The 27,233-nt window shown below is 34.5% G+C and overlaps 1 protein-coding gene across 13 annotated transcripts in view; it reads left to right on the plus strand.

Annotated features, from left to right (window-relative positions):
* The window catches only part of CTNND2 (catenin delta 2), a 1,175,163-nt gene that overhangs the window by 844,906 nt on the left and 303,024 nt on the right, over positions 1–27,233 (plus strand). For all 13 annotated transcript variants that reach the window (XM_001364153.4, XM_016431422.2, XM_016431423.2 and 10 more), the window contains one exon: positions 14,753–14,885. In XM_001364153.4, coding sequence (XP_001364190.2) covers positions 14,753–14,885 — 133 coding nt within the window. The remainder of the gene's footprint in view (positions 1–14,752; positions 14,886–27,233) is intronic.

Raw genomic sequence — 27,233 nt, forward strand, 5'->3', positions numbered from 1 at the left:
TACAGTATTGACTCTTTTTTCTTTTTTTTTAAAACCCTTTCCTTCTGTCTCAGAATTGTTACTAAGTAAGGCCAGAGAGTGGTAAGGATTGCAATTGGAGTTAAGTGATTTGCCCAAGGTCACACAGCCAGGAAATGTCTGAGGTAAAATTTGAGACTAGTACCTCTGGTTTCCAGGCTTATCTAGTGTATCACTGAGCCCCCTGACTGGCCCCAGTATTAGCTCTGTTCAAAAATATATATCAGCATTTAATATCCAGTCCTCATTAGCAAGAGGAAAGGAGTTGCTTCAGCCCTCCAGGATCCTGGTTAGGCATTGAATTGATCAGAATTTTAAAATCTTTCAAAGCTTTATTTCTTTTTCATGTTATTGCCACTGTGGACATGGTTCTAGTTTCTCTCACTACACTCTACATTAGTCCACAGAGGTCTTTCCAGTTTCCTTTCAGATTTTCCATTTATTCATTTCTTATGGCAAAATAATATTTGATTCCATTCAGATGCCACAGTTTATTTCACCATTCCTCAATATATGGGCATCCCCTTAGCTTCCAATTTACGGCTAGTAGAAAAGGACCTGCTATAAATATTCTTATATATTTGAGACCATGCCTTGGAGATAGGAAATACAAATCTTGATTCCCGTTCAAATATGGGTTGTGCTCAATAATCTCTGAGGTCCCTTACAGTTCTGAGGTTTTCTGTGGTTCTGGAGATGACAAAGCAATGTAAGAAAAGAACCATAGTTCAATTTTGTTGTTGTTGTTGTTGTTGTTTTGTTTTCTGGAGCCTAACATGTATGGAGAAGAGTTAGGATGATATAGAGCTAGAAAGAACAAGTACAGGCAGATTCTAGAAGGCTTGAAAGCAAGACACAAAAAGTCATGAGCAGCCTAAGCACAAGGCTTGACTGTGGTCCATTCATGTAACCAGGATTGCAAACCCTGCAGTTTGGGGAGGCAATTTAAAGCATTTTAGTGTTATAATAATTAGTTTGTGGCCATCATGGGAAAAGTCTTTAGTCTTCTGATGGTAGGCTCTTTTGGTAAAATGCAGTCCAAGTATTTTCATTCTGCCACTTCTTTCCCAGATCTCTTGTTGATTTGGACTGTTGGTAGGATCCCATCCTTTTCCAAGTATTTTGTAGACAGTATAGCATGCTGTTTCCTTTGGAGAGAAGTTGGAAAGTTATATATGACAGCAGCCTAGATCATGAAGCATTGTGGGAAATGATACTGTATGTAGATACATAGGACGGATCTGTACTTTTAAGTGCTACAGTTGATAAAACTCTAGGCCTGCATGCAGGAAGTACTGAGTTCATATCCAGCCTCAGATACTAGCTATGTGACCCTCAGCAAGTCATTTAACCTCTATTTACCTGTTTCAGCATCTGTAAAATGGGGATGATAATAGTACCTACCTCTCTGGGTTGTTGTCAGGGTCAAATAAGACAATAATTGTAAATGCTTAGCACAGTTCCTGGCATATAGTAAATGCTATCTAAATGATATCCATTATTATGATTAGGGGCAGTGAGGTGGCTATGTGGATAGAAAGCCAGCTCTGGAGTCAGTAAGATGAGTCTTCCTGAGATCAACTATCTACTCAGGCATTTATTATTTGTGTGACCCTGGGCAAGGCACTTAACCCTGTTTGTTTCCTCCTCTGTAAGATAAGCTAGAGAAGAAAATGGCAAACTATTCCAAAATCTCAACTAAAAATCAATTAAACAATTAATTATTATTATTATTAATTTTTTCTGGACTATCTCCACAGCCTTGTGGCACAGTGAGCACAGTGAATAGAATTCTTGGCCTGGGATTAGGTAACCCTAAATTCAGATCTAGCCTTAGGTACTAGCTAGCTGATCTTGATCAGTTCTGTTGACCTCTATTTGCCTCAATTATAAAGGGGAGATGATAATAGCATCTACCCCCTCAGGGTTGTCCTAAGAATGAAGTGATAAAAATGTATAGAGTATTTCGAAAACTTTAAAGCACTGTATAAGTTTGTTTTATAAATACATATATATATATATATATATATATATATATATATATATAAAGCTATGAAGTGCTATATAAATCATCTATCTATATGAGCTATTCATTCTTGGTTGATTGTAACTAAAAAAAAAATAGTTCTCATTTGCAACGTGAGAATTCAGGTCTCTCTGAATCTAAGTCTGCTATTCTTTCCAGCAGACTCTGCAGCTCCTGCTCTTCCCCATGGAACAGATTTAAAGAGAATTCAGAAAGGATTCACCAGGATAATCAGAGGCATAGATTAAAAAAAAAAAAGTCCTCTGAGAATATCCTAAAGGAGTTGGATTTTTTTAGAATTAAAGAAAAAATGTATTGCAGTGAATAAAGCACAGGACAAAAATCCAGAATTGGGTTCTAGTCTCAGCTCTGCTTAAGGCAAATGGTGAGACTCCGAAGGTGTGCCACTGGAGCTCTTTATGTCACAGTGTTTTTTTCTTACATGAGGGAGAACAGTAATGACTATAGTAAATCACATGGCTATAGTGTATCATAGTTCACAGAACATTGTTTCCATATGACAATCCTGATATTCATACAAGTATAAGGTTTTAAAATTTCAAAGTGTGTTACAGTCAGTAATTCATTTGATCCTTAATGAATTTCTGTGATTAAAAGTATGCACAATTTTTACAGATAAAGAAATGGACTCATGGTTAAATTACTGGGCTATGGTCACTCAGCTATTAAACTATGGAATTAGATATGAGATTTGAACTGATGTCTCTCCTGAACTCCAAATTGATTTTTCTTTGCATTCTACTATACCAGTGATTGTGAATCTTTTAGAGGAGTGCTATGACTGCCCCCCAGGTGTTATGCCCCTCTCCCAACTGAGTGCTGGGCATGTACCCCTACTCACTCCACACACGAGAGGGAGCAAGCACTCCCATTGGACTGCTAGGAAGAGTGGCAGGTGAAGTGAGGAATGCCCTCAGCTAGTATAGAAGGAGAGGGGAATGGCCTGAGAGCTCTGCTCCTCTTCAGCTCTGCTGACTGTAAGGCACCGGACTGCTGGGCAGAGGAGTGGGAGATGTGAAAAAATGTCATCAGCCTTAGTAAAGAGGGGGTAGGGAAGCAGCTGTGCCCAAGTCCCTCTGCTTTTCTAGTAATGAACTTGGGGGCAAGGGAAGGGGGCAAAAGGAGTGCTCTGCATGTCATCTTTGACACTTGTGCCAGAGGCTTGCCATCACTGCACTATACTAATGTCACTGTTTAAATATTATGGTGCTTTCTCCTCTTTTTCTTGCATTTGAGAAAACCAAGTCAAACCAAGTCCAGAAGATTTAAATGACTTACTGTTGGTCATATAGTTAATATTACAGATGAAATTTTGATTACACCTAGTAATGGAAGTCCAGTTCTTCCCATTAATATCTCTCTCTACTTCTACCAGATAGGTTAAAGAGTAAATGAATCGTGTGTGTGTGTGTGTGTGTGTGTGTGTGTGTGTCTGTGAGAGAGAATTTTGATCAAAGCATAATATAATATTATGAATAATAACATCAATTATTAATATAAATTGTTGCTATCTTTTGGGATGATGTGAATACAGTACTGCCTAGAGTCAGGAAATGGACTGGATGACATCTGAAGCTCTATTAATTTATAATATTGATAAAATTATGCTCTAATGAAGGAAATGTCTTGATCCTTTTCCTCTAAGAACAGCCTCTGGTAAGAAATGACTCATTTGAGAGATATCTGAGACCTATTTTTTCAGGCTTTAATAAGATTTTTTAAGGAAATTTTCTTTGTTTACTCTAAGGCCTAATAAATCCTGATGTGAATCCAGTGAAAATTACAACAGAGTCATGCAGATAAAACCTAATATGTGGAACATAGAATTTGTGAACTATAGAAGAAAAACAAACAATAGATTTAGTTGAAATGGATACCTACAACTTCATGTTGTAAAAAAATGTCAACAATGAGTGACTACTCTGCATTAAGTACTGCTTTAGGTATTTGGAGGAGATGCAAAGATGTGATATACCCATGGCTTAGAAGAGTTTGCAGTCTAGTTAGGGAATCTTAGGTTATGTTATTCTCATAAACCTGAATGTCAGAACAATATAACAATGATATCATTGATTTCCCCAAAGCAATGATTCATATGCTTTCATTATTTGTTTTCCTCAAAAAGAATACAATCAGGTAATATATGGGAACCTCACTATTAAAAGATGAGGTGTATTCCTATATTGGATTAGTAGCAATTTAAAAAGATTTAGCTAGATTTCAAGATTTCATGGAAGATTATCACCAATGTAAATGCAGTCCAAGCAGCTCTCTAGTGTCAATGTTTATTTTATAATTTAAATGACTTGTGGCTCCTAGAAAGAATATGGTAGAGCCTAGATTTTAAACTTCTGCGTAATGAGTTGGAAAAGGGTATTCCCTATGGGTTATTACTCTTTGGGTTTTATACTTTATTCAAGTCCTTTCGTGATAATGTAGCAATTGCTAAAGCATGTGTAGAATCAGTCTGGATGCCTAATATGAATAATTTCATAATGTTTCATGTTTTGTTCTTTACTGAGCAATGGATGTTTAAGTTCTTAGGTATGCCTCTAAGAGTAAAACTTTCTTCAAAATATTGCTATTTTATGTGACAGGTTTTTTTTTTAATTTGTAGAAAAAAAGTTACATTTCCATATTGCACAATTCCACTAACATTTTTCAAACAGTATACATGAAACCCAGGGTTGAGGTTTATGTCGACTGACTATAGAAAATTGGGGATAATTCTTTTTGTTGTTGTTCTTCCAGATCTTCAGCCAAGAAAAATTTTCTATCAAAGCAGTATTATGATATTGCTACTCAGTTTTAGGAAGAAGCTAAGTAAACTGAGTTTTTTGACATTTTAAAGTATTTAGTTAGACATTATACTTGAATTTTATGATGCTTTTAAAATATATAAAGTATTGGATTTTAGTAAATAATTACAAAGGGAAAATTGTAATCAAATTTAATATTTTAGAAGAATTATTTAGATGATAAACATTTATGTGAAAGATAACTATAACAAAGTTCTACAATTATTTTGGACACTTTTTAAAAATAGTGCTTCCCTCCTCTGCTCTCTCCATTTTCCTCTTCATCTTTTTTCCTTTCCTTTAAAAACAAAGGAAACAAAACTTTTTTATCTAACTTAGAATTTTTTGTATCCTTTTTGACCTGCCTCCTTGGATTCTGAAAAAAAAATAGTCAGCTAATAAACTTTCCTACTTTTTGTCCCTGTGAGATTGACAAATTTGAAATTACATCTATTAAGACGGAGAAGAAATACCCAATAACTTTTAAATACTATTGCCCTGCTAGTTAGCTCATTGTTCTTTGTTTACATTTTTTTTTCATTCATGTCCAAATATTCATGAGCCATTTTGGAGTTTTCTTGGCGAAGATTTTGGAGTGGTTTGTTATTTCGTTCTCTGTCTGATTTTACAGATGAAGAAACTGAGGCAAACATCACTAAGTGTCTTACCCAGGTTCATACAGTTAGTGTCTGAAACTGAATTTGGACTCAGATCTTCCTGACTCCAGTCGTGGCACTCTATCCACTGTGCCACTCACCTGCCCCACAGTTAGCTCAACTAGCAAACTAAAATGGAAAATGGATGTGAATTTTCACAAGAAATACATTTTCCTAAAGAAACATATTTTCACCAATCAATTATAAATGTAGTTAAAATTGGTCTTTAGAGAAGGCACTTTTTAGTGACCTCTGGAAGTTAGACAGTGGCACCAATCATATTTATATTTAGGAATTTTCCTGTAACCTAGAATGAACTTGCTAACCTAGGACCATTACAGAAGCCAATGTCTTCCTAACTCTAAATTCAGCTCTTCATAATCTTCTCTCAAGAGCTGTGTTACTTAATAATTATAATTACCATTTATGCAATATTTCCAGGTTTACAAAGTATTTTATCTGCTTTATCTCAGTTCAGTCACAGAGAGACTACTGGATTCTGTCCATAGAAATCAATTTTTAATTTCCCTATATGTACCAATTTTGAAGAATTATTCTTCAAGCTAGCTTTGACATGAGTACCAAAAATCCAGACAAATTATCACCAAATGAGGAGAATCCACATTTTGTTCTGGAAAGGATTGGTGTTCATTGCAGGATATAATAATTATCATTATTAATGTTAATAATAGGCTACCCAGGGTTTCCTCATACTGACCCCAATTTATAGATGAGGCTATTGATGCTCATGGAGACAAATCAATGTAACTATGGTTATACAGTTAATAAATGTAAGAGATTCCTGCGTTCAAATTCATATGTATAAAAACAAGCATGCATTTATGTATAAATGTGTATGTATATATACATATATGTGCTAATTTTTGGTTATATAGCTCGTTCTCCATCCTTATATAAGATTCTATTCTTTTCTCATAATCCTCACAGGATTATATCACCCAAAATCATAATACTCATACCATCTAGGCACAGTGATACACAATCTGTAATCCCTGTTTCTGGGAAAGCTGATACTGTTGAATTCTAGCGATCAGGAGTTCTAAGCTGTTGTATGGCAAAAGTCAATTAGGCATCCTTCACCAATATGGCAAGCACTTGGAAGTGTGGCATCATCAAATTACCTAAGGAGGAGCAAACTGGCTCAAGTCAGAAACAGAGCAAGTCAAAATTTCCTGCTCTGTCATCAGTGGGATCAAGCTTGAGTGCAGTCTCTCAGTTTCCAATCTGTGTGAGATCAGGAGACTTTGATTAAAAGATTAATTAATTATCAAATGAATGATCATAAATATTTAGAGCTGGCATAACCTTTAAAGATCAATTGGTGACCAACTTCATTATTTTACAGAGAAGAACATGTGATTCAAGGAGTCTTTCCCAAGGTCACACAATTAAAAGATATCAGAACTGGATCAAAAGTGAGGTTTCCTTGATTCTTTTCAAACCAGAAAACACTATATAACTATATGCTAAAGATCCAATATCAGGACTCTGAACTACACCGTTCATTCTGCCAGATAATTCTTTTCTTCTCTGTTCTGCCATCCTTGTGACCTAGGAGTCCAAGTGCTAAAAGGAAGTGGGAACATGGGAATAGACTATTACTCCAGTCAATTTCAGACTTGTCTCTCTTGGGAGTTATTCAAATGGAAATGCTTTTTTAAAAAGCTACATTAAGAGAACACTTGATCACCCCATTCATGTTAGCAGTATAAGTAATAGATGCTATGAATCATCTTTTTCTTTAGTAAACCTATGATGAACTTAGAAATCAAGGATGAAAATTAAGTGTTATGAGAAAAATCAATTTTCTTCCAGATCTTTTCTCTAATAAAAACCTCATAGAAATCACATGTAATAGATGTATATGTAAGCATCTATGCATAAAATAATTTTCTCCTCATAGATATGGAGATTTGTTCATATAATATCATGTTTGTATAATATTACTGTATAAAATGCTGTTTGAAATATAAGCATGTATATATATATATATTCCTAATAATATTATCCATATTAATAACCCAAGTTTTTTGGTATTGTGGAAATGGCACTGAATTGAAGTCAGAAGACCCCAAATTAGTCTCAGCCCTGTTATTATGTACTGTATTCTACTGACACCTAGTTTCTCTGAGACTTAGTTTTATTATCAATAAAATGGTAAAAATAATTCCTATACTATCTCCTTTACAGTATACTGGTGAAGAAAATCAGTCATTAAACATTTATTCAGTGATTACTCTGAAAAGTCACTGTGCTAAGCACTGAGTACACAAATATAACAAATTTTTATAAAGGTCCCTGCCCTCAAAGAACTTAGAATCTAATGGGGGAAGTTGATATATAAAGGGAAATTGAAATAGTATTTGAGGACAAAAGGCACTTATCCAGGAGTATAATGGAGATGACAGAGGAAAAATAAGAAATTGAGAGATGTCTGGGCTGGGTATCCTTCTTAAAAAGGAGTTTGGGGAGGAACTCTCCACCCACAGATCAGAGAGGTCCCACTGGCATAAGGTACTATAAAAGTGAAAGTTCCAGAGTTTATCTGATATTGGATGAAGAGGCTCCTGGGACATAATGGAGAAGTCAAAAATCAGGCATGAAGCTGGATGGAAATGCACTCATACCCTGGGCTCCCTCATTAAATGGAGATCCTGCATTCCACCTTGTATAAAGCACACTGTTAATTTTTAATCCTTGAAACTTATTGTTTTATCCACCACAGAGAGGAATGGCCTTTTTCTACCTTAAAACTCACTTAGTTTGCTTGGGGCTCATGTATTTTTTAACATGTCATATTCCCCAACACGATACAAAATCCCATGAAATCAGGTGTCTTATTTAACTTTGTATGTTACCTAGTTATATCACATACATATTGACATTGCTGTTCAGTCATTCAATCATGTCTGATCCTGTGGACAATAGCACACCAATACAGTACATGAGGTTTTGTTGGCAAAGATACTGGAATGATTTGCCATTTCATTCTCTAGGGGATTAAGGCAAACAGGGGTTAAGTGACTTGCCCAGAGTCACACAACTACTGAGTGTCTGAGGCCTGATTTGAAGTCAGGTCTTCCTGACTCAAGGTCCAATGCTCAATCACTCAGCCACCTCACTGTCTCCTGTTATGCACATAATATGTGCTTAGGGTATGCTGATTGCACGGAGTAGATGAATTACTTTTGTCAAGCTAATAAAGTTAAGAGAATTAAGCTATATATAGTAGAAACTGTTTTTTTCACTTAAAACTGAAAAAAAATTGTGAAACATTTTATTTGTCAACAAGACACAACATTAGAAAAGTAAAATGATTTGCAAGGAACTAAAAAAGCTACCACTAATAATACTTATAAATCACTGTGCACATTACAAAACAATGGGCTGTCCACTTAAGTATTTCCAAAGTTATAAAACATAATTTCATTGATCATATTTACTGAACACCTATTAAGTGAAAAGTACTGTACCAGCTACTGATTAAACCATATCAGTTTTTTTAAGTAGAAGTTAATTTAAGATGATGATTTCACATAATGCCTCTTTTCAACAGCATTTTTCAGAAGGAAATCTTGATGTATGCTACATGAACTATTACCTAATTGAGCAATTATTGTGTAGTTAATAAAGAAGACTGAAATTAATTCTTCGCTAATTGCTTTCTGAAAGTACGAACTTAGCCTAATTCATCTTCTGAGACCACAACCATGTGATATTTTAAATGTGATTTTCCCACTTTAATTTATTGATGTCTGTGAGATATTGATGAAACTTTAAAATGAATATACTTCTAGCAACTACCATTAAGGTGAGGAGGATTGTACAACTATATTATTTCAAAGGAAGTTAACAAAGAAGCCAGAAACAAATGACAAAACATTTTTTTCAGTCATGAGCTTTATAGATAGTTATTTGAGGTTTGGGTTTATTATATTTTTTATTGTGATTTGCTTAGGAAAGTAGAATTCAATACTTAATCAAGCATTTATTTCCATGTATTTCAGGAATACATATACCTGAGCATATGCATTTGTCTGTCCAAGATTTTTCTATGTTTTATTAAATGTATAACATAAATAAACTGAAGACTTTCAAGACTAGTAAACCAATACATAATGTACCATCCCAAAAAAGCGTATTTTAATTGTTGCACTTCTAAAAAGGCAAGTAGTGCTCATTTTAGATTTGATTGAAATTATAATCCTAATATTATTTTACAAAAACAGAGGGCATGTTAAATTCTTGTAAGAAATTTTAAAATGCTGTCTCTCCTTTCTGTTTCTAGCTTTTTACAAATATCTACCAAGATAAATGTGCCCTCCTACCATTAGAATGCTCTATTAGGTGTAGTTGTTTAACAGAAACTAAAATGGTTGTCTTGGACCCTTCTTGGACATGTTTCTATATCTCCCAGCTCCCAATGGGATGAAAAACATCCATTAGTGACATCGCTTCAGGAAATTAGGAGTGCTTTCTTTGGTCACACAGAAAAGGTGTTTTTTTGTTTTTTTTTTTAATTTCTCTGTATGACACTGGCTGGCTAGAACATGGATGAAGCCTATAACTTGGGCCCTTTTAGCACTATACTCCAATTGCTGGAGCTAACTGTATCAAAGTACAGGAAACATGATAAAAGAATAATGAACCAATGAGTTAATATGATGAGAAAAGCTGGCTCATTGTGTTTTAAATAGATCATTAATGATGGAAACCAGATCTTTCTCTACTTCACCCTGATGAATAGCACATTCTTTTAATCCTACTCTTCTCCAGTCTAAATAGAATTACTGCATCAGAAATCCTATGAAATGATCAATTTATACACCATTTTAATTCTAAATTAAAGTTGCATCCCTCCATAACATTAGGAGGTATTATTTAGAGTTTAAAAGCTAGAAAAACAGTGCTTTAGGCATGATGCCTTGCAAATATTCCTGTTTCCTTAAAAAGGAATGTAACTCAGTTAATACATTTAAGAAAAATTTCATCTTGTGTTCCCCCATAACATTTTACTGAGGTTGGCAACAATTATAGTTGTTTTGTAGATAAGGACCTAAGGTACAAAACCAATAAATGAATTATCCCCAGGCTACATAGCTAGCAAAATGGGAAGCAGAATCAGATTTTACACAGTTCCAAATCCAATGCCTTTTCCACTGAATACTGTCTAATAATAGGTTGGTGTTTCATTGTCCTGGTTTTTAAAACAGGTTTTATAAAACATCGGTTGCCCAATTCAAAAGAATGCTGTAGGCATAACTAGACTGTATCTATGAAATCTTTGAACATATTCAAAGTCAATTATGAAATATTCAGAACCAAAGTACTTTATTTAGAAAAGTCGCAAACACAGTCAAGCTTTGAAAGAGAGAATGTTATGGTGTCCTTGTATATAAATATAATAAGGTTTATGAGCATCTTATCAGCTTAGTGTTTTGTTATTCTAAACATAAAGCTATGAAAATAGAAGAAAGATAATCTTGGTCATGGGCCTAACAAATTCAAATGCTTTATTCTTAGAATAAGTAGTGATCCTGTGAAATAGGTAGGGTATAGATTATCTTCCTAATTTTTCAAATGATGGAATTGAGACTCAGAGATGATGAGTACATTATACTTCCATCTATTTTTTTACTTAATTTTTCTATCCTCATTCTTCCTAACCCCATTTTTGCTGGAATAATTTTAGAATATTCAAGAGTATCACTTCATGAGATAAGATATGGTCACATCTCTTCAGTCAATCAACAATCACTTATGAAATGATGCTATGTGCCACCTAAGGTGCGAAACTCAAGCTCAGCTTGGCATTATATTTCAGGACAGAGTCCATCTCTCTTCACTTAGAAAAATTATTATAGACATGAGCCTACTTGTACTTTTTCCTCTTGACCTAAAATCTCTTTTTTTACAATTAATTCTATGTCCATATGTGGGTCATTTTAGATGTCTTTAATTATTAAGCATCTTTGTGATAGGCTAAAATAACTGAGGTAGTGACCCTGAACAAGTCACTTAACCCTGATTGCCTATCCTTTATTGCTCTTCTGTCTTAAAATTGATACTACAGCAGAAAGCAGGACTTTTTTTAATGGAGGGATTGTGAGAAGGAATACTAGAAGATTGGGGTCATACTGAGGAAGACCCTGAATGCTGAGCTAAGGTTTGGACTTTTCAGTTAAGTCATGGGATAGTCATTGTACACTTTTGAGTGAATTAATCACTTGATAAAGGTGGCATGTAAAATAAGAAAAGGTAGTGAGGCATAGTGAATAGAGACCTAACTACCTATGGATTCAGGCTGATCTGGGACCAAGTTCTACTTCTGGGTGGATACATATTAGCTGAGGGACAGTGAAAAATGACTTAACCTCTCAGTATAGTATACCCAAGCACGTCTTACAATTGTAATTCACAGAAAAAAGTTCCAGGCAGTGGAGGGAGTAAAATCTTAAATAGCAGTGCCTGGGAGGGGCAGGGTGAAGGGAGGAGAGGATCAGCAGCAATGAAAGCAGAGCAGTTAAACTGGAGGAGGGACAGAGACCAATAAGAATGCAACTAAAGTAGCCTAGACATGAAGTGGTAGGAGCTGAAATTGGATGGTAGCAATGGCATGGAAAAAAGGAGGCTGATGTATTGCATGCTAGACCTGGAGTCAGGAAGACATGAGTTTAATTCCAGCCTCAGCTAATTACTGACTGTGTGACCCTGGGCAAGTAATTTGACCCCTGTTGGCCTCAGTTTCTACATTCATCAAATGTGAATTACAATGGCTCCTGCCTCCAGAGTTATTGTGAGGATCAAATGAGATTAAAAAGTGTAAAGTACTAAAAGCAGTGCCTGGCACATCATACTCACACTATAAAGGTTAACTATTATTAATCTGGCCTCAGACACTTAGTATCTGTGTGACCCTGGACAAGACACTTAATCTCAATTTCCCTCAAATTCCTATATAACGGGAAAATAATCATTCCTCTTTTCCAGGGTGATTGTGAGAAGCAAATGAGCCAATAATTATAAAACAGTTACCATGATGCCTGCTATGCAGTAAACCCTTTATAATATTAGTTCTTCTTCTTAATAATAGTTACATGTTATTACTATTAATTAGAATATATTAACAGACCAATCAAGAAGACTTAGAAATTGATTCCATATTGAATGGGGTCGGGGGGGGGGGTCAGCAAGGAGAAATTGAAAGCGATCCTGAATTCAGACTTCATTGATGCAAATAGAATTGAGTGGTTCTGGACTTCGGGCATGTAAATGTGAGATGGGGAAAAGCACAGAAGAAAGCATGTAGAGATGCAAAAATGGAGCCCCGGAGTAAGGGGCAAACGGTAGATATGGTTTAAAACAGCACAACTGCATTTAACAACTCACATTTTGAAAGCACTTTAGGGTTTACAAAGAATGTTTCCTGAAACAGCCCTGTGGAGCAGGACGTGTGAGTCTTATTTTCCCCAAATTGAAGCTATAGAAGGAGAGGATCTCCTACAGGGAAGAAGAGTATAAGGAAAAGAGAGGGGCCAAGGTCAAGGCCAGAGCTCTGGGTACCAGCAGCCCCAGGTAGGAGCCTGGAGAACAGGGAGGATCCAGAGTAAGAAAAGAGACCATATGGGATCCCAGAGACCAAAGGAGAAGATGAGACTGTCAGGAGTATCAAATGCAGAAGCAAAGTTAAGGGAAATGAGAACTGTGAACCATGTTGTTAGGATAGAAAAATGGATGGGGGTTTAAACTGTAGAAAGGAGACTTTGTAAAATATTTAACAATAAAATCCGTCTTTGTAAAGGCTTTTCAAAGAAAGCATCACTTAAAGAGACTTTGTGGGGCAGCTGGGTAGCCTAGTGGATTGAGAGCCAGGCCTAGAGATGGGAGGTCCTAGTTTCAAATCTGGCCTCAGATACTTCCTAGCTGTGTGACCCTGAGCAAGTCACTTGACCCCCATTGCCTAGCCCTTACCTCTCTTCTGCCTTGGAACCAATACACAGTATTGACTCCAAGATGGAAGGTAAGGGTTTATTTAAAAAAAAAATAGAGACTTTGTGGAATTTTTTTAAGGATAGAGTTGATATAAATTTAGAGACTAGGAGAGATGATTGAGAGATGGCATTGTCAGGGAAGACTTCAATGGGCATTTGAAAAATTATTAGGTCCTTGAAAGATGGGGAAAAGTTAGATTGTTGGAGAAGACAAGCCTAGGCTTTTGAACTTTAACCAGTGTGTAATGGGGAGCCATTGAAAGTCCCTGGCACCCTGAGTGACATAATGAATTGAATCAACTAAATGACTTCGACATAATTCTAGCTGTAAAAGGGAAAGAAGTTAAAAGAGCTAAAGAGCAGTCCTTTCAATAAACTGAAACAACCTATGGCCTTAAATCACAACAATAAATCATAATTATAGGATTGTATTGATATAGTGCTTCAAACAGGCATTATTTTGCAAAAAAATACATTATATCATCCAATATGACAACTTGATTAGATAGGTAAAAAAAAAGTATTATTATTCTCATTTTACATATAAGTAAAGTGAGGCTCAGGTCAAGTGATTTACGTAAGGGCATTAACCCAGTAAAGGATAAAGTCTATAACTTAAACCCAGACCCTGTGAACTTTACACCATATTTGCCTCTCTGATATTATCTACTGTCTTTAATAGAGATCTTTTCATGCTTTATTTTTTTGCCAATGGTGGACAACAGTAAGAATGAAGTCTCCATCCCTGGAGTCAATTGAAAAGGAAAGCACTCAAAATAATATTTAATATGTCTAGTTTTTGTTCTACTACTTAACTTTTTTCTCAACTTGAGATTTCCAGAGATAAGTTGCAAGTATGCTAATGGTGTCTAATTTGTTGAGTTAATTTATTTACAATTAAAAACCACTTATAAACAACTATCATTGTTAAGTTTAATGGATGTCATGGTTAACATTTAGAATTTATGTTATTTTTCCACAACTGTCAGATTCTGTTAACTTCAGACATTACATTTAAAAATACATAAAACTATTTCTAAGACTAGTCACTCAAGGGAATCAATTTGGAAATACCCCTAAGGGAATCCACGTAAGTGTTTAGGCAGCAAAAATAACTGATAGCATGTCAAGCTTTTCAGTATATGTCTTCATGGAGTTGGCCTCATGCTAAAAGCACCGTCATTCCTGCTGCTGATGCTTTCCCGTTTTCTTTAAATGCAGAGAATTTGGATGGAGAGATCCAGAACTTCCAGAAGTGATCCAGATGTTGCAGCATCAATTCCCTTCTGTGCAGTCAAATGCAGCAGCCTATTTGCAACATCTCTGTTTTGGAGACAATAAAATTAAAGCAGAGGTAAGACTGATTGGATTATTCCCTTTGGTTTTATATTTATTTTGAAATTTTTGTATGGTAAAAGGGAAAGGGAAAGGATATAGTTAAAATTATATTTTATGAATTTAAAAGACTGAGTTCACATTTAGGGGTGGTTTTTAAGTGAAATTTTGCCTGTGTTTATACTCTGATGATTTTTCCTTTTGCACACTTTACTAAGAATATCAATATACCTAACAGCATAAAAATGATATGTTCTATTTGACAAATAAGACTTTAATGACTAAATGCTATCACACTTTTTTTCACCTCTATCCCATGAGTTCGGGTCGTCCTCAGACACTTCCTTAGATACTTAGGCTTCCTCAGACACTTATCTCAGATACTCAAAAGTGTGAACTTGGGCAAGTCATTTAATCACTGTCTGCTTCAGTTTTCTCAAGTGGAAAATGTAGATAATAATAGCCTAACCTCACAGAGTTTTTGTAAGGATCAAATGAAACATCACATTTAGCACAGTACCTAGAACATAGTAGTTGCTTAATAAATTCATGTTTCCTTCCCCTTCTTTGTGAGGATTTTTGGTCCAAGAAGAATAAGAATTTGAGGTAATCTCTTAACCTAGTTATCCTCTAGATAAATACTTTGGGAAAGAAGTCTAAAGACTTTAGTAAATATAACAGTGACACCTATTAAATAATCTTTTTTTATAACTATAATATTAGCTATTTCAAACTGACCAGTTGTTCTTTGGCAATATATCAAATAGTCCACATTATATTCAAAAATTGGCTCTACTAACATTTTTTGCAAATGGCAAAACTTTCACAAACAAAAGGATCAGTAGACAAAATATTTTCTCTCCTTTTTAGAAGGTTCTTAATTCTACAGCACATAAGCTGTTTTCAGGATAAATTCAAATTATTTTTAGAATGAAGATATAATTATAGCCTATTTTTATAGATTTTGCTAACAAGCACTAGATTGTATATAATCTTACTTCTTTTCATCTTTTTGCTCTCTCTGTTCCACTTGGCCTACAAAAGCACATAGTTCATACTAATTATTGTTAGGTAAAATATATTTTCTGAACCGTATAGTAGAAAACTGTCCATTTCAGATCAATTTCTTAATACAAAAACTAAATTTACAACTCCAACTCTCTAAGTACTGATTATTATATAATACTAATACGGGTGTTTTTTCCCCTGTTTAAAAGGGTTATATTTCCTTTTACATCTTCAGTTTATTGATAATAAACATCATAATCATTGACACTATAAAGGGGCAGATAAAATATTTACTGGGATTATTTAGATTATGGTTTTATGTACAACTTACTTTGTGTAATAAAGTCAAGTCTTAGCCTTCTTTAAAGGTAAAAAGTGCACCAACTTTAATTTTTTATGAATAAGTTCTCCCTTATAATGAAGACTGTTTCAGAGTTGCCTTTGGTACTGAAATGATAAGTAGCTTGACTGTAGTGTTCAAGGCAGCACTTGAACCCACCTTTTGTCAAAGGTGAGTCTTGAGTTGATTCACTACAGTTATTCTTTAGGTGATGCCTGCTTCTTGGAGGAAACAAAAACGTGTCCTGAGTAACAATTCCTTTTGGTGGTAGCCCTCTTCTCTGGAAGGCCAAATTCCCAACACTCCAGTGATATGAGAAAGCTGGTTTCTCTAGATGATTTGGAAGAGTAACCAAGCAGGGCTGTGAAAGAGACATGATTCTAATCTCCCCATTAACAAAAATAATCAACAAAAATAAGAAGAAAGTGCTAATGAGCAGTGGAATTAGAGAAAGCACTAGAAAAGAAGAGGAAGTGAATGTCATGAATAATGTACTAAGTGAATAATTCAGAATTTCATGTAGAAAGTAAGGCCTCTGATAGGTATTGGAAACAAACCTATTATGTAGACACAGCATCTTACAGTTACATACTCAGAGTCCAAGCCCTTAGTAATTTGTTCTCCCTTTGTGACTGATGGTTGCCTGTCATGTTTTCATACATAGGTATTGATTTTCGTAATTACCCATTGTCCCCACACAAATTTTTCAAGCATTAGCCTTTCAAGATTTACTCAGCATGCTAGTCTATCTGTCACATCTTATTGAATCGATTTAGTCTCTCAGTCTACATTTCATTAGAGGTATTGACTTTGTTTGTTCACACAATGGATAAACTATTGAGCATCAGACAGAATTAATTCTCTTACACTTAGGATATCTTAAATCATATTTTTCTTATGCTTTATTAAAGTACTTTTGACTTTCAGTTTTCCTATAACAGAAGCAGGAAAGGCAGTGTTCCCTTCAAATTGATGACAGCTTTGTTACATTCAAAGTAGCAAATTCATTTGTATAAATCATCATTTCTAATTTCCACTAGAATTCTAGTGATGTAATGTTTGGAGAAGACTTTGATTATGCTATACATGTGGTTCACATCCAAGAAGATACCATCTATTTTACTAATTAAAGAATAATAAATAATAAAAAATAATAAAAAATAAAAAATAATAAAAAAAAGAATAATAAAAACATATTAGTTGGTATTGTTTCAAGATCCATTTTTATTTAGAGTTTGTTGGTTTTGTTTTCTATTTGAATTTTTCTTTTTTAAAAAAAGTGGAAGAATAAGTAGTATCAAAAATCTTAGTATAGTTTTAAGATTTAATATCTTCAGAAGTATTAAGTATACCAATTCGCCAAAAATTTAAGTTTATTCATAAATATATTTGACTTATTTAGTTTAGTTAATTTTGAATAATAAAATTATAATTTTAAAAAGAAAAGGACACCTTGCAATTACACAGTGTATATGATAGTTTCTATGACACTCTCTCAAACCATTACATTGATAGAGGTCCTCCTCTCTTGGACATCTCAGTTGCCATACTTTTGGTCATGTATGCATCAAAAACTCATTCATTGAATGAGCTTAAGACTAGAATTATAAATACACTGTACTGATTCAAAATTTAAGCTGATGAAAATGTTTACAAAGTTCAAAAATCACCAGGACAAATAAATAGCACAAGTTGCTGGTTATGTTGAAATTCATCAACATTTTACACTTTAAATAATTAAACTTTTAACTGGGTTTGTTGTGTGTAATTTTTTGGCATTTATACTTATGAAGTTATCAAAGCTTAAAACTTTTGAGACAATATACATATTTACACATATCAACTATAATTGAATTTCAATATTAAATTAATGAATCCTAATAGATTCCAGGTTTGGAGAGACTTTGTTATTTTACTTCATTTGGCAAGATCTATTGTACTCACTGTAACTCAATATTGTGCCTTTTTAAGTGCTGGGTTGGTACTTCTCTCTTTTGGAACAGTGAATAGAACATAATGGAGTCAGAAACATGGGTTCTTTTGACATTTTTAATGCTTGAATTAGGTGGCCTCTGAGGCATCTTCTAACACTAGATGTATGATCTTATGACCTTATAGACATCCATGATCTTATCTGTGTGACTACTTCTTCCACTGCCCATTGCAACATGTCTATGCCTTATTGTCCATTTCTTTTATCTTCTAGATATCTATCTTTTTTTTTTCTATCTATTTAGAACTTTCTATCTAAATATTGGAGATTTTCTTCTGGGTCTTTTCATATATCATGGGTATCAGTATAGATCATGATATTAGATCAATAAATTAACTATAAAGACAGAGTTTTATAGTTATAAGATGATTTGTATGCAGGACCTAATTTGATTCTCACCACAACCTGAATAGTTAAGGTATACATTTGGTGTATGTTACAGATGAAGAAACAAATTCATATATGTTAAATTACTTCCTGGAAGTCATTTTGCTGACAGAACTCAGTCCTAGGTCCTTTATGTCTGTGTCTAGTATTATTTCCATTATTGAAATAATGAAAGAAACACAATTTTAAAATGACTCAATAACATCCTTTTTAATAGGAATATAATCTATCCATCCTTTTAAATAAAATAAATTTATTATCCAGATCTACCAAGTGAAAAGGATGGAACTTTACCATCTCATATATTAATTACATTTTTTGACAATGGAACACAATAGGCAGTCATCAACTCCAAAGATAGACAAAAACCTCAGAGATTTGGACCCTGATGACTATATCCTGTTAAATGGAAAATTAGTTTCAACTCTCAAATTCCAAATAATACTCATTTGCTATAATAGTATGGAGATGTGAAATAGAAATAAATGATTGCATTTATAGCCCATTTCAGAATTCTCATCTGAATTCTTAACTGAACTTTCACATTATATTCTTATTTTTTCACATAGATGCAATATAAAAATATACTAAAAATATACATGTGCACACACACACATGCACACATACATACACATGGGTTTATTTGCTTTTTTATCTCTCTATGCCTATCAGCTCAAAAAGTTTTATGGAAGGAACTTTTACATTCATCTTAGAATCACAGACTAAATTAGATTCCAGAGCTAAATTCAATGGCACTATTTTTTTAAATTGCTTTCCTTCATAGTTATGCATAATGAAGTATTCTAAATGTTGTATTTTTATGTAATCTTCAAAAGTTTTCTATCACTATGGCAACAAGAAAATGGGATTCTTTCGCTAGTTTAAAACTATGCTTACCTTCATTTTATTTATTTAATTCAATTTATATTATTTTCAATCTCACTTTCTTTCAATCCCAATTCCCTCCCATTGAGAAAACAAGAAAAACAAAAACTGCTATTAACACATATTATAAAGAAAATTTCCACATTGACCATATTTATAATATATGTGCTGTCTCTAAATTTTTATTATATATACATATATGTGTGCATACATTTATGTTGCATATATGTATATGTGTCCTTAGTTCATCACTTCTCTATCTGGTGCTAAAGAACTTATTTCCTGTAAGTTCTCTGGAATTGTGGTTAGTTATAGTATGATCTGAGTTTCTAAATCTTTCAAAGTTGTTCGTCATTACAATAGCATTATTACTGATTGTTCCCCTAGTTCTGCTTACTTTATATCAGTTCACGTCTTCCCAAATTCCCCTGAAATCATTATCTTCATCATTTCTTATACTATAAGCATTTCATCACATTCATATACTGTAAGTTGTTCAGGCATTCCTCAGTTGATAGACACTCACAATTTCCAATTCCTTGTCCCCATGAAAAGAGCTAATAGAAATATTCTCATACATTTGGATTCTTTTCCTCTTTCTTTGATTTCTTTTGTCATCTTAGCCCAGCTAGTGGGCATAAGATATTAATTAATAATTTTAATATGATTTCTTTGATTTTTAGTTTCGAGTTCTTTGCTACCACAAAAAGATTTTTTTTTGGTACAGGTAGGTTCATTTTCCCTGTCTTTGGTCTCTGTGATGTAGACCTCCTTGTGGCATTACTGGGTCAAAGAGTATGCACAATTTGATGGCCTTTCGGGAGTCATTCCAAATTGTTTTCTGGAATGGTTGTATCAGTTCATAGCTCCACAAACAATGTATTACTGTTCCATTTTTTCCATAGCTCCTCTAACATTTCATTTCATTTTTTTTTGGTTATATTAGCTAGTCTAATAGATGTGAGTTTGTATCTTGGAGATATTTTATTTGTATTTCTCTAATTAATAGTATTTTGGAGCATTTTTATATGACTAAAGATAATTTTAATGTCTTTATCTGTGATATTCATATCCTTTGACATTTTACCAATTGAGAATATGCATCAACTTTTAAATTTTATATAATCAATATTGACGATTTTAATTCTTGTAAACCTCTCTGCCTCTCATTTGGTCATGAATTCTTCCCCTATTGACCTAATAGGTAATTTCTTCCATATTTTTCTAATTTGTTTGTGATGTTACCCTCTATAGCTAAACCATGTATATGTTTGGAGCTAATCATGGTATAGAGTGTATGATATTGGTCTGTATCTGATTTCTGCCAAAGTGCTTTCCAATGTTCCAAAATATTTGTCTTTAGTAGTGATCCCTTGACACATAGCTATGAATTTTGGCTTTCTCAAGCACTAGGCTTCTATGCTTATGTGCTTCTGTATATCATGTACCCAATCTCTTCTACTGATCAATCTCTCTATATCTAATTTTACTCTTTATCAATTTGTTTGATAATTGCAGCTTTGCATTTTAGTTAGAGATATGGAATTACTAGACTCCCTTCCTTTTTTCATTTATTCACTTGATATTTTTGACCTTTTGTCTTTTCCAGATGAATTTTTATTTTTTCTAGCTCTCTAAAGTTATCTTCTGGTAGTTTGATTGCTTTGGAACTGAACAACTAAATGAATTTAAGTATTATTGCCATTCATACCATATTGGTTCAGTATACTCATGAGCAATTAAAATTTCTTCCAGTATCTAGATCCAACATTGTGTAGAGAGGTGTAATTGTATTCATACAATTCCTAAGTTTGTCTTTTTCACATAGACTTCCAAGTATTTCATGTTGTATGTGATTCTTTTATTTATTAAAACCCTTACCTTCTGTCTTAAAATCAATACTATATATTGGTTCCAAGACAGAAGAGTGTTAAGAGCTAGGCAATAGGGGTTTAATGACTTGTTCAAGGTCACACAGCTAGGTGTATGTAGTTATTATTTTTTCGTCACTGGGATTTGTTTTATTCTAGCTTATCCAAATTTCAGCAAATGGCAAAGTTTCTAGTGGCTTTTTTCACACATACACACACATGTGTGTGTATATGTGTAACATTTTCTTTTTTTCCCATTTGAATAAGTTTATTTAGTCAATTTAGAACATTATTCCTTGGTTACAATAATCACATTATTTCCCTCCCTCCCCTCCACCCACTCTTCCCCCAGCCAACATGCAATTTCATTGGGTATTACTTGTGTCCTTGATCAGAAACTATTTCCATGTTGTTATTTACACTAGGATATTCATTTAGAGTCTACATCCCCAACCATATCCCTTTGACCCATGTATTCAAGCAGTTGTTTTTCTTCAGTGTTTTTATACCTGCAGTGTTTCCTCTGGATGTGGATAGTGGTTTTTCTCAAAGGTTCCTCCCAGTTATTCAGGGTTATTGCATTGGCACTAATGGAGAAGTCTATTCCATTTGATTGTACCACAGTGTATCTCTCTCTATGTACAATGTTTTCTTGGCTCTGCTCCTCTCACTCTGCATCACTTCCTGGAGGTTGTTCCAGTTGCCATGGAATTCCTCTACTTTATTATTCCTTTCAGCACAATAGTATTCCATCACCAACATATACCACAATTTGTTCAGCCATTCCCCAATTGATGGGCATCCCCTCGTTTTCCAATTTTTAGCCACCACAAAGAGCTCAGCTATGAATATTCTTGTACAAGTCTTTTTGTCCCTTATCTCCTTGGGATACAGACCCAGCAGTGCTATGTCTGGATCAAAGGGTAGACATTCTTTTGTCACCCTTTGGGCATAGTTCCAAACTGCCCTCCAGAATGGTTGGATCAGTTCACAACTCCACCAGCAATGAATTAATGTCCCAACTTTGCCACATCCCCTCCAGCATTCATTACTTTCCTTTGCTGTCATGTTAGCCAATCTGCTAGGTATGAGGTGATACCTCAGAGTTGTTTTGATTTGCATTTCTCTTATTATAAGAGATTTAGAGCACTTTTTCATGTGCTTATTAATAGTTTTGATTTCTTTATCTGAAAATTGCCTATTCATTTCCCTTGCCCATTTACCAATTGGAGAATGCCTTGATTTTTTGTACAACTGGTTTAGCTCTTTATAAATTTGAGTAATTAGATCTTTGTCAGAGGTTTTTGTAATGAAGATTGTTTCCCAATTTGTTGCTTCCCTTCTAATTTTGGATGCATTAGTTTTGTTTGTATAAAACCTTTTTAATTTTATGTAATCAAAATATTGATTTTACATTTTGTGTTTTTTTTCTAGCTCTTGCTTGGTTTTAAAGTCTTTCCTTTCCCAAAGATCTTACAAGTATACTATTCTGTGTTCACCTAATTTGCTTATAGTTTCCTTCTTTATATGCAGGTCATTCACCCATTCTGAGTTTATCTTGGTGTATGGTGTGAGATGTTGATCCAAACCTAATCTCTTCCATACTGTCTTCCAATTTTCCCAGCAGTTTTTTTTATCAAAAAGTGGGTTTTGGTCCCAAAAACTAGGATCTTTGGGTTTATCATAGATTGTCTTGCTGAGGTCATTTACCCCAAGTCTATTCCACGGATCCTCCTTTCTGTCTCTTAGCCAGTATAGTATAGTTTTAGATCTGGGACTGCAAGTCCTCCTTCCTTTGTATTATGTAGTTATTTTAAAAGGAACCTCTCTTCCTATTTCTTCATGATGAATTTTATTGGTAATACATATTCATACTAATGCTTTGTGTGGGTTTATTTTCTGTCCAACAACTTTACTGGTTGTTAAATATTTTAGTTAGTTTTTTAGTTGACTCTCAAGAGTCAACTAGTCAAATAGTGTTAATTTTATTTCCTTTTTGCCCAAATTTATTACCTCAATTTCTTTTTCAGATGTTATATGAGTGAATAATTAGACATTCTTGCTATTTACCCCTCCTATTATTGGAAAGGAATTTTATCCCCATTGCAGTACTGATGAAATGCATTTGACCATTGTTCCTCTGGTATATCCCACTGCCTCTGGAATAAAGTACAAATTCCTCCACCTGATATTTAAGAGTCTCTTCACATCGGCTCCAACCTACTTCCATAGCTTTAAATATTGAGCCCCTTCATTTTACTCTATTTTCCATCCAAACTGAAAATACTTGCCATTCCCTACATATATCATGCTATCTTCTACCTTTATGCATTCACACAAGTCTTATTGCATACCTCTAATGCACTTCTTCCTTATACCCACCCTTCAGATTTCTCCTTTATTTTTTTAAAGTTCAGATCTGGTTCTGAAAGAAATTTGGAGATAGAATAAAATGCCATTTACAGTCTTAGATAATATCCACCTTTAGGAAATTAGCTCTTCTATTTATTGCAGAATTGCTCATTGTGTGAATGGAGTGTTTCCCCTCTTTACTCCCTCACCTTTTACATACTCCTGATGCTTCCTCAGTGTCTTTTTTAATCATGTTTCTGATTGTATGTTGGTCTTCTACTCTGCCTCAGAATGTATATATTACCTCTCTAAAATTGTTCTCTTCTGAGGATTTATCATCCTACCTCATAGGAAGCAGAAATATTTTAAATTTATAGAGCAGGTAATGCCTTTTCCCCATCAATGAGCAGGACAGCAATGACTCTTTCCCTTCCTCTCTATACTTCCCTTGTTTCTTCCTTCCTCCTTCACCATCTCTCCCCAAATAGAGACATTCATAGGTACCATTACAGCGGAGCAGAACTGCCTACCTCCTGCTGATAATTCCCCAAATTGATGTTTATCCCACATTTCTTGCTCTTTAAATTTCAGGTCCACTTCTAGGTAAAAATGGGTTTGACTGAGGAGGGATATTCACAGAGCTGTAATTGTTCTGCTGAGAAGAAAACCTGCTATAAAACTTCTGCCATTGCTCTCATTTTGAACATGATAAATAAGCCTGATATCTTGATTTTACATGCCATGGGAGGTTTCATAATCCAATAATTCTTAGGATTTGGGCATCTTTGATATCTAAAGAATGCTGAAAGTCAAGTAGTGAGAAAAATGGTTTCAATATAGTCATAGATTTGTATCTTGGTTTTAAAAAGAGAAATATCTAATGGAGTTAATATATCACTTTTCTATATTTTGCATCTGGTAGTGATACTTTATGCTTTAAAACTATAAAAGATGACTGTGCTTTCTGCTCATGAATGTTAAAAAAAAAGCAACTCCTAAACTCAACAGCTACTTTCTTTTTTTTACCCCTTACTCTTCTGCTTTAGAATTAACACTGCATATTGGTCCTGAGGCAGAAGGAGTGGTAAGGACTAGGGAATGAGGATTAAGTGACTTACCCAGGGTCACATAGCTAGGAAGCATATGAGGGAAGATTTAAACCATGGACCTTTCTTCTCTAGGCCTGGCACGCTATCTATTGAGCATTCAGCTGCTCCCTGCATAGCTACTTTCTTAGGAAGATTTATCAGGTGTCTGTGGCAGGTGGTATATATTTTGTTACAAGGTATATTTAAATGATCTGATATAAGATAGGTCAAAATTAAACATATTACAAAATAAACACCTGAAATCTTGACTCTCAAAAGACCAATATTATTTTTTATTTTTTATTTTTTTAAACATTATTTTACTTGGTCATTTCCAAACATTATTCATTGGAAACAAAAATCATTTTCTTTTCCTACCCCCCTCCCACCATCTCTCCCATAGCCCACGCGCAATTCCACTGGTTATCACATGTGTTCTTGATTTGAACCCATTTCCATGTTGTTGGTATTTGCACTAGAGTGTTCATTTAGAGTCTCTCCTCAGTCACATCCCCTCCACCCCTGTAGTCAAGCAGTTGCTTTTCCTCCGTGTTTTTACTACCATAATTTATCCTCTGCTTGTGGATAGTATTTTTTAGATCCCTGCAGATTGTTCAGGGACATTGCATTGACACTAATGGAGAAGTCCATTACGTTTGGTTGTACCCAGTGTATCAGTCTCTGTGTACAATGTTTTCCTGGTTCTGCTCCTTTTGCTCTGCATCACTTCCTGGAGGTTGTTCCAGTCGCCATGGAACTCCTCTACTTTATTATTCCTTTCAGCACAATAGTATTCCATCACCAACATATACCACAGTTTGTTCAGCCATTCCCCAATTGATGGGCATCCCCTCGTTTTCCAGTTTTTGGCCACCACAAAGAGCGCAGCTATGAATATTCTTGTACAAGTCTTTTTGTCCATTATCTCTTTGGGGTACAGACCCAGCAGTGCTATGGCTGGATCAAAGGGTAGACATTCTTTTGTCGCCCTTTGGGCATAGTTCCAGATTGCCCTCCAGAATGGTTGGATCAGTTCACAACTCCACCAGCAATGAATTAATGTCCCCACTTTGCCACATCCCCTCCAGCATTCATTACTTTCCTTTGCTGTTATGTTAGCCAATCTGCTAGGTGTAAGGTGATACCTCAGAGTTGTTTTGATTTGCATCTCTCTGATTATAAGAGATGTAGAACACTTTTTCATGTGCTTATTAATAGTTTTGATTTCTTTGGCTGAGAACTGCCTGTTCATGTCCCTTGCCCATTTATCAATTGGAGAATGGCTTGATTTTTTGTACAACTGATTTAGCTCTTTGTAAATTTGAATAATTAAACCTTTGTCAGAGGTTTTTATGAAGATTGCTTCCCAATTTGTTGCTGTCCTTCTGATTTTAGTTACATTGATCAATATTATTTTTATATTTAAATAATTCCATATAATAATAGACAAAATTGAACATTTTAAATCTTAGACTCTCAGCAGTCATGCTCATGCCAGGCCTTACCAGACAGCCAGTACAACAATTAAAAAGAAATTATTTCTGTTTGCTTTTATCTAATATAAATTCATTATCAAAATTATTTTTTCAATCATGGATCAGGCTATATTACTCCCCTATTCAGTAAACTCCATGGGAATTCTATTGCCTCTAAAATAAAATATCAATTCCTCTGTTTAGACTTTAAAACCCTTCACAACTTGGCCCTACTCTGTCTTCTAAATTCCATATATTACTCCCTCTTCCTTGGTTCATTATCCAATTAAACTGACTTTCTTCCTTTCTTTACACAAGAAACTCCCTTTCTATGCATTTAGACTGGCCATTCCCTTTCCCTAGAGTGCATTCCTTACTTTCCTTTGACTCACAGAATCTCTTTCTTCCTTTAAGACTCAGTTGAAGAGCTGCCTTCATCCAGAAGCCTTTTCTCATCCCCCCCAGCTGCTAGTAGCCTGCTTTTCAAACTCTTCTTGATCATTTTTTCAGTCATGTTTGACTTTTTTGTGACCGCATTTGGAGTTTTCCTGGCAAAGAGAGTGGGGAGATTTGTCATTTCTTTCTCCAGCTCATTTTATAGATAAGAGAAACTGAGGTAAACTGAGCTAATGTGACCTGCCCAGGGTCAGTCAGTTAGTAAGTGTCTGAGGTGAGGATTTAATCCTGTGAAGATGAGTCTTCCTGATTCCAAATCCAGTGCTTTATCCACTCCGTTACTTAGCGGACCACAGCCTTACAAACTATCTTATAGTTAAGTACTTTGCATTTATTCTAAAAACAGAGTTCCTTAAGTGTTAAATAAAATAGACAAGATTACAAAGAGCACCAATTATATTGACATGTAATTATCACCAAAAAACAAAAAAATCACCAACCTTAAATTAAAGGCCTCTACTTTAGACCTGTTTTAAATACTTTGGTCATTATTACAAATAAGGAAATTTTTT

Source organism: Monodelphis domestica, chromosome 3 (genome assembly GCF_027887165.1).
Source record: "Monodelphis domestica isolate mMonDom1 chromosome 3, mMonDom1.pri, whole genome shotgun sequence".
Lineage (NCBI taxonomy): Eukaryota > Metazoa > Chordata > Mammalia > Didelphimorphia > Didelphidae > Monodelphis > Monodelphis domestica.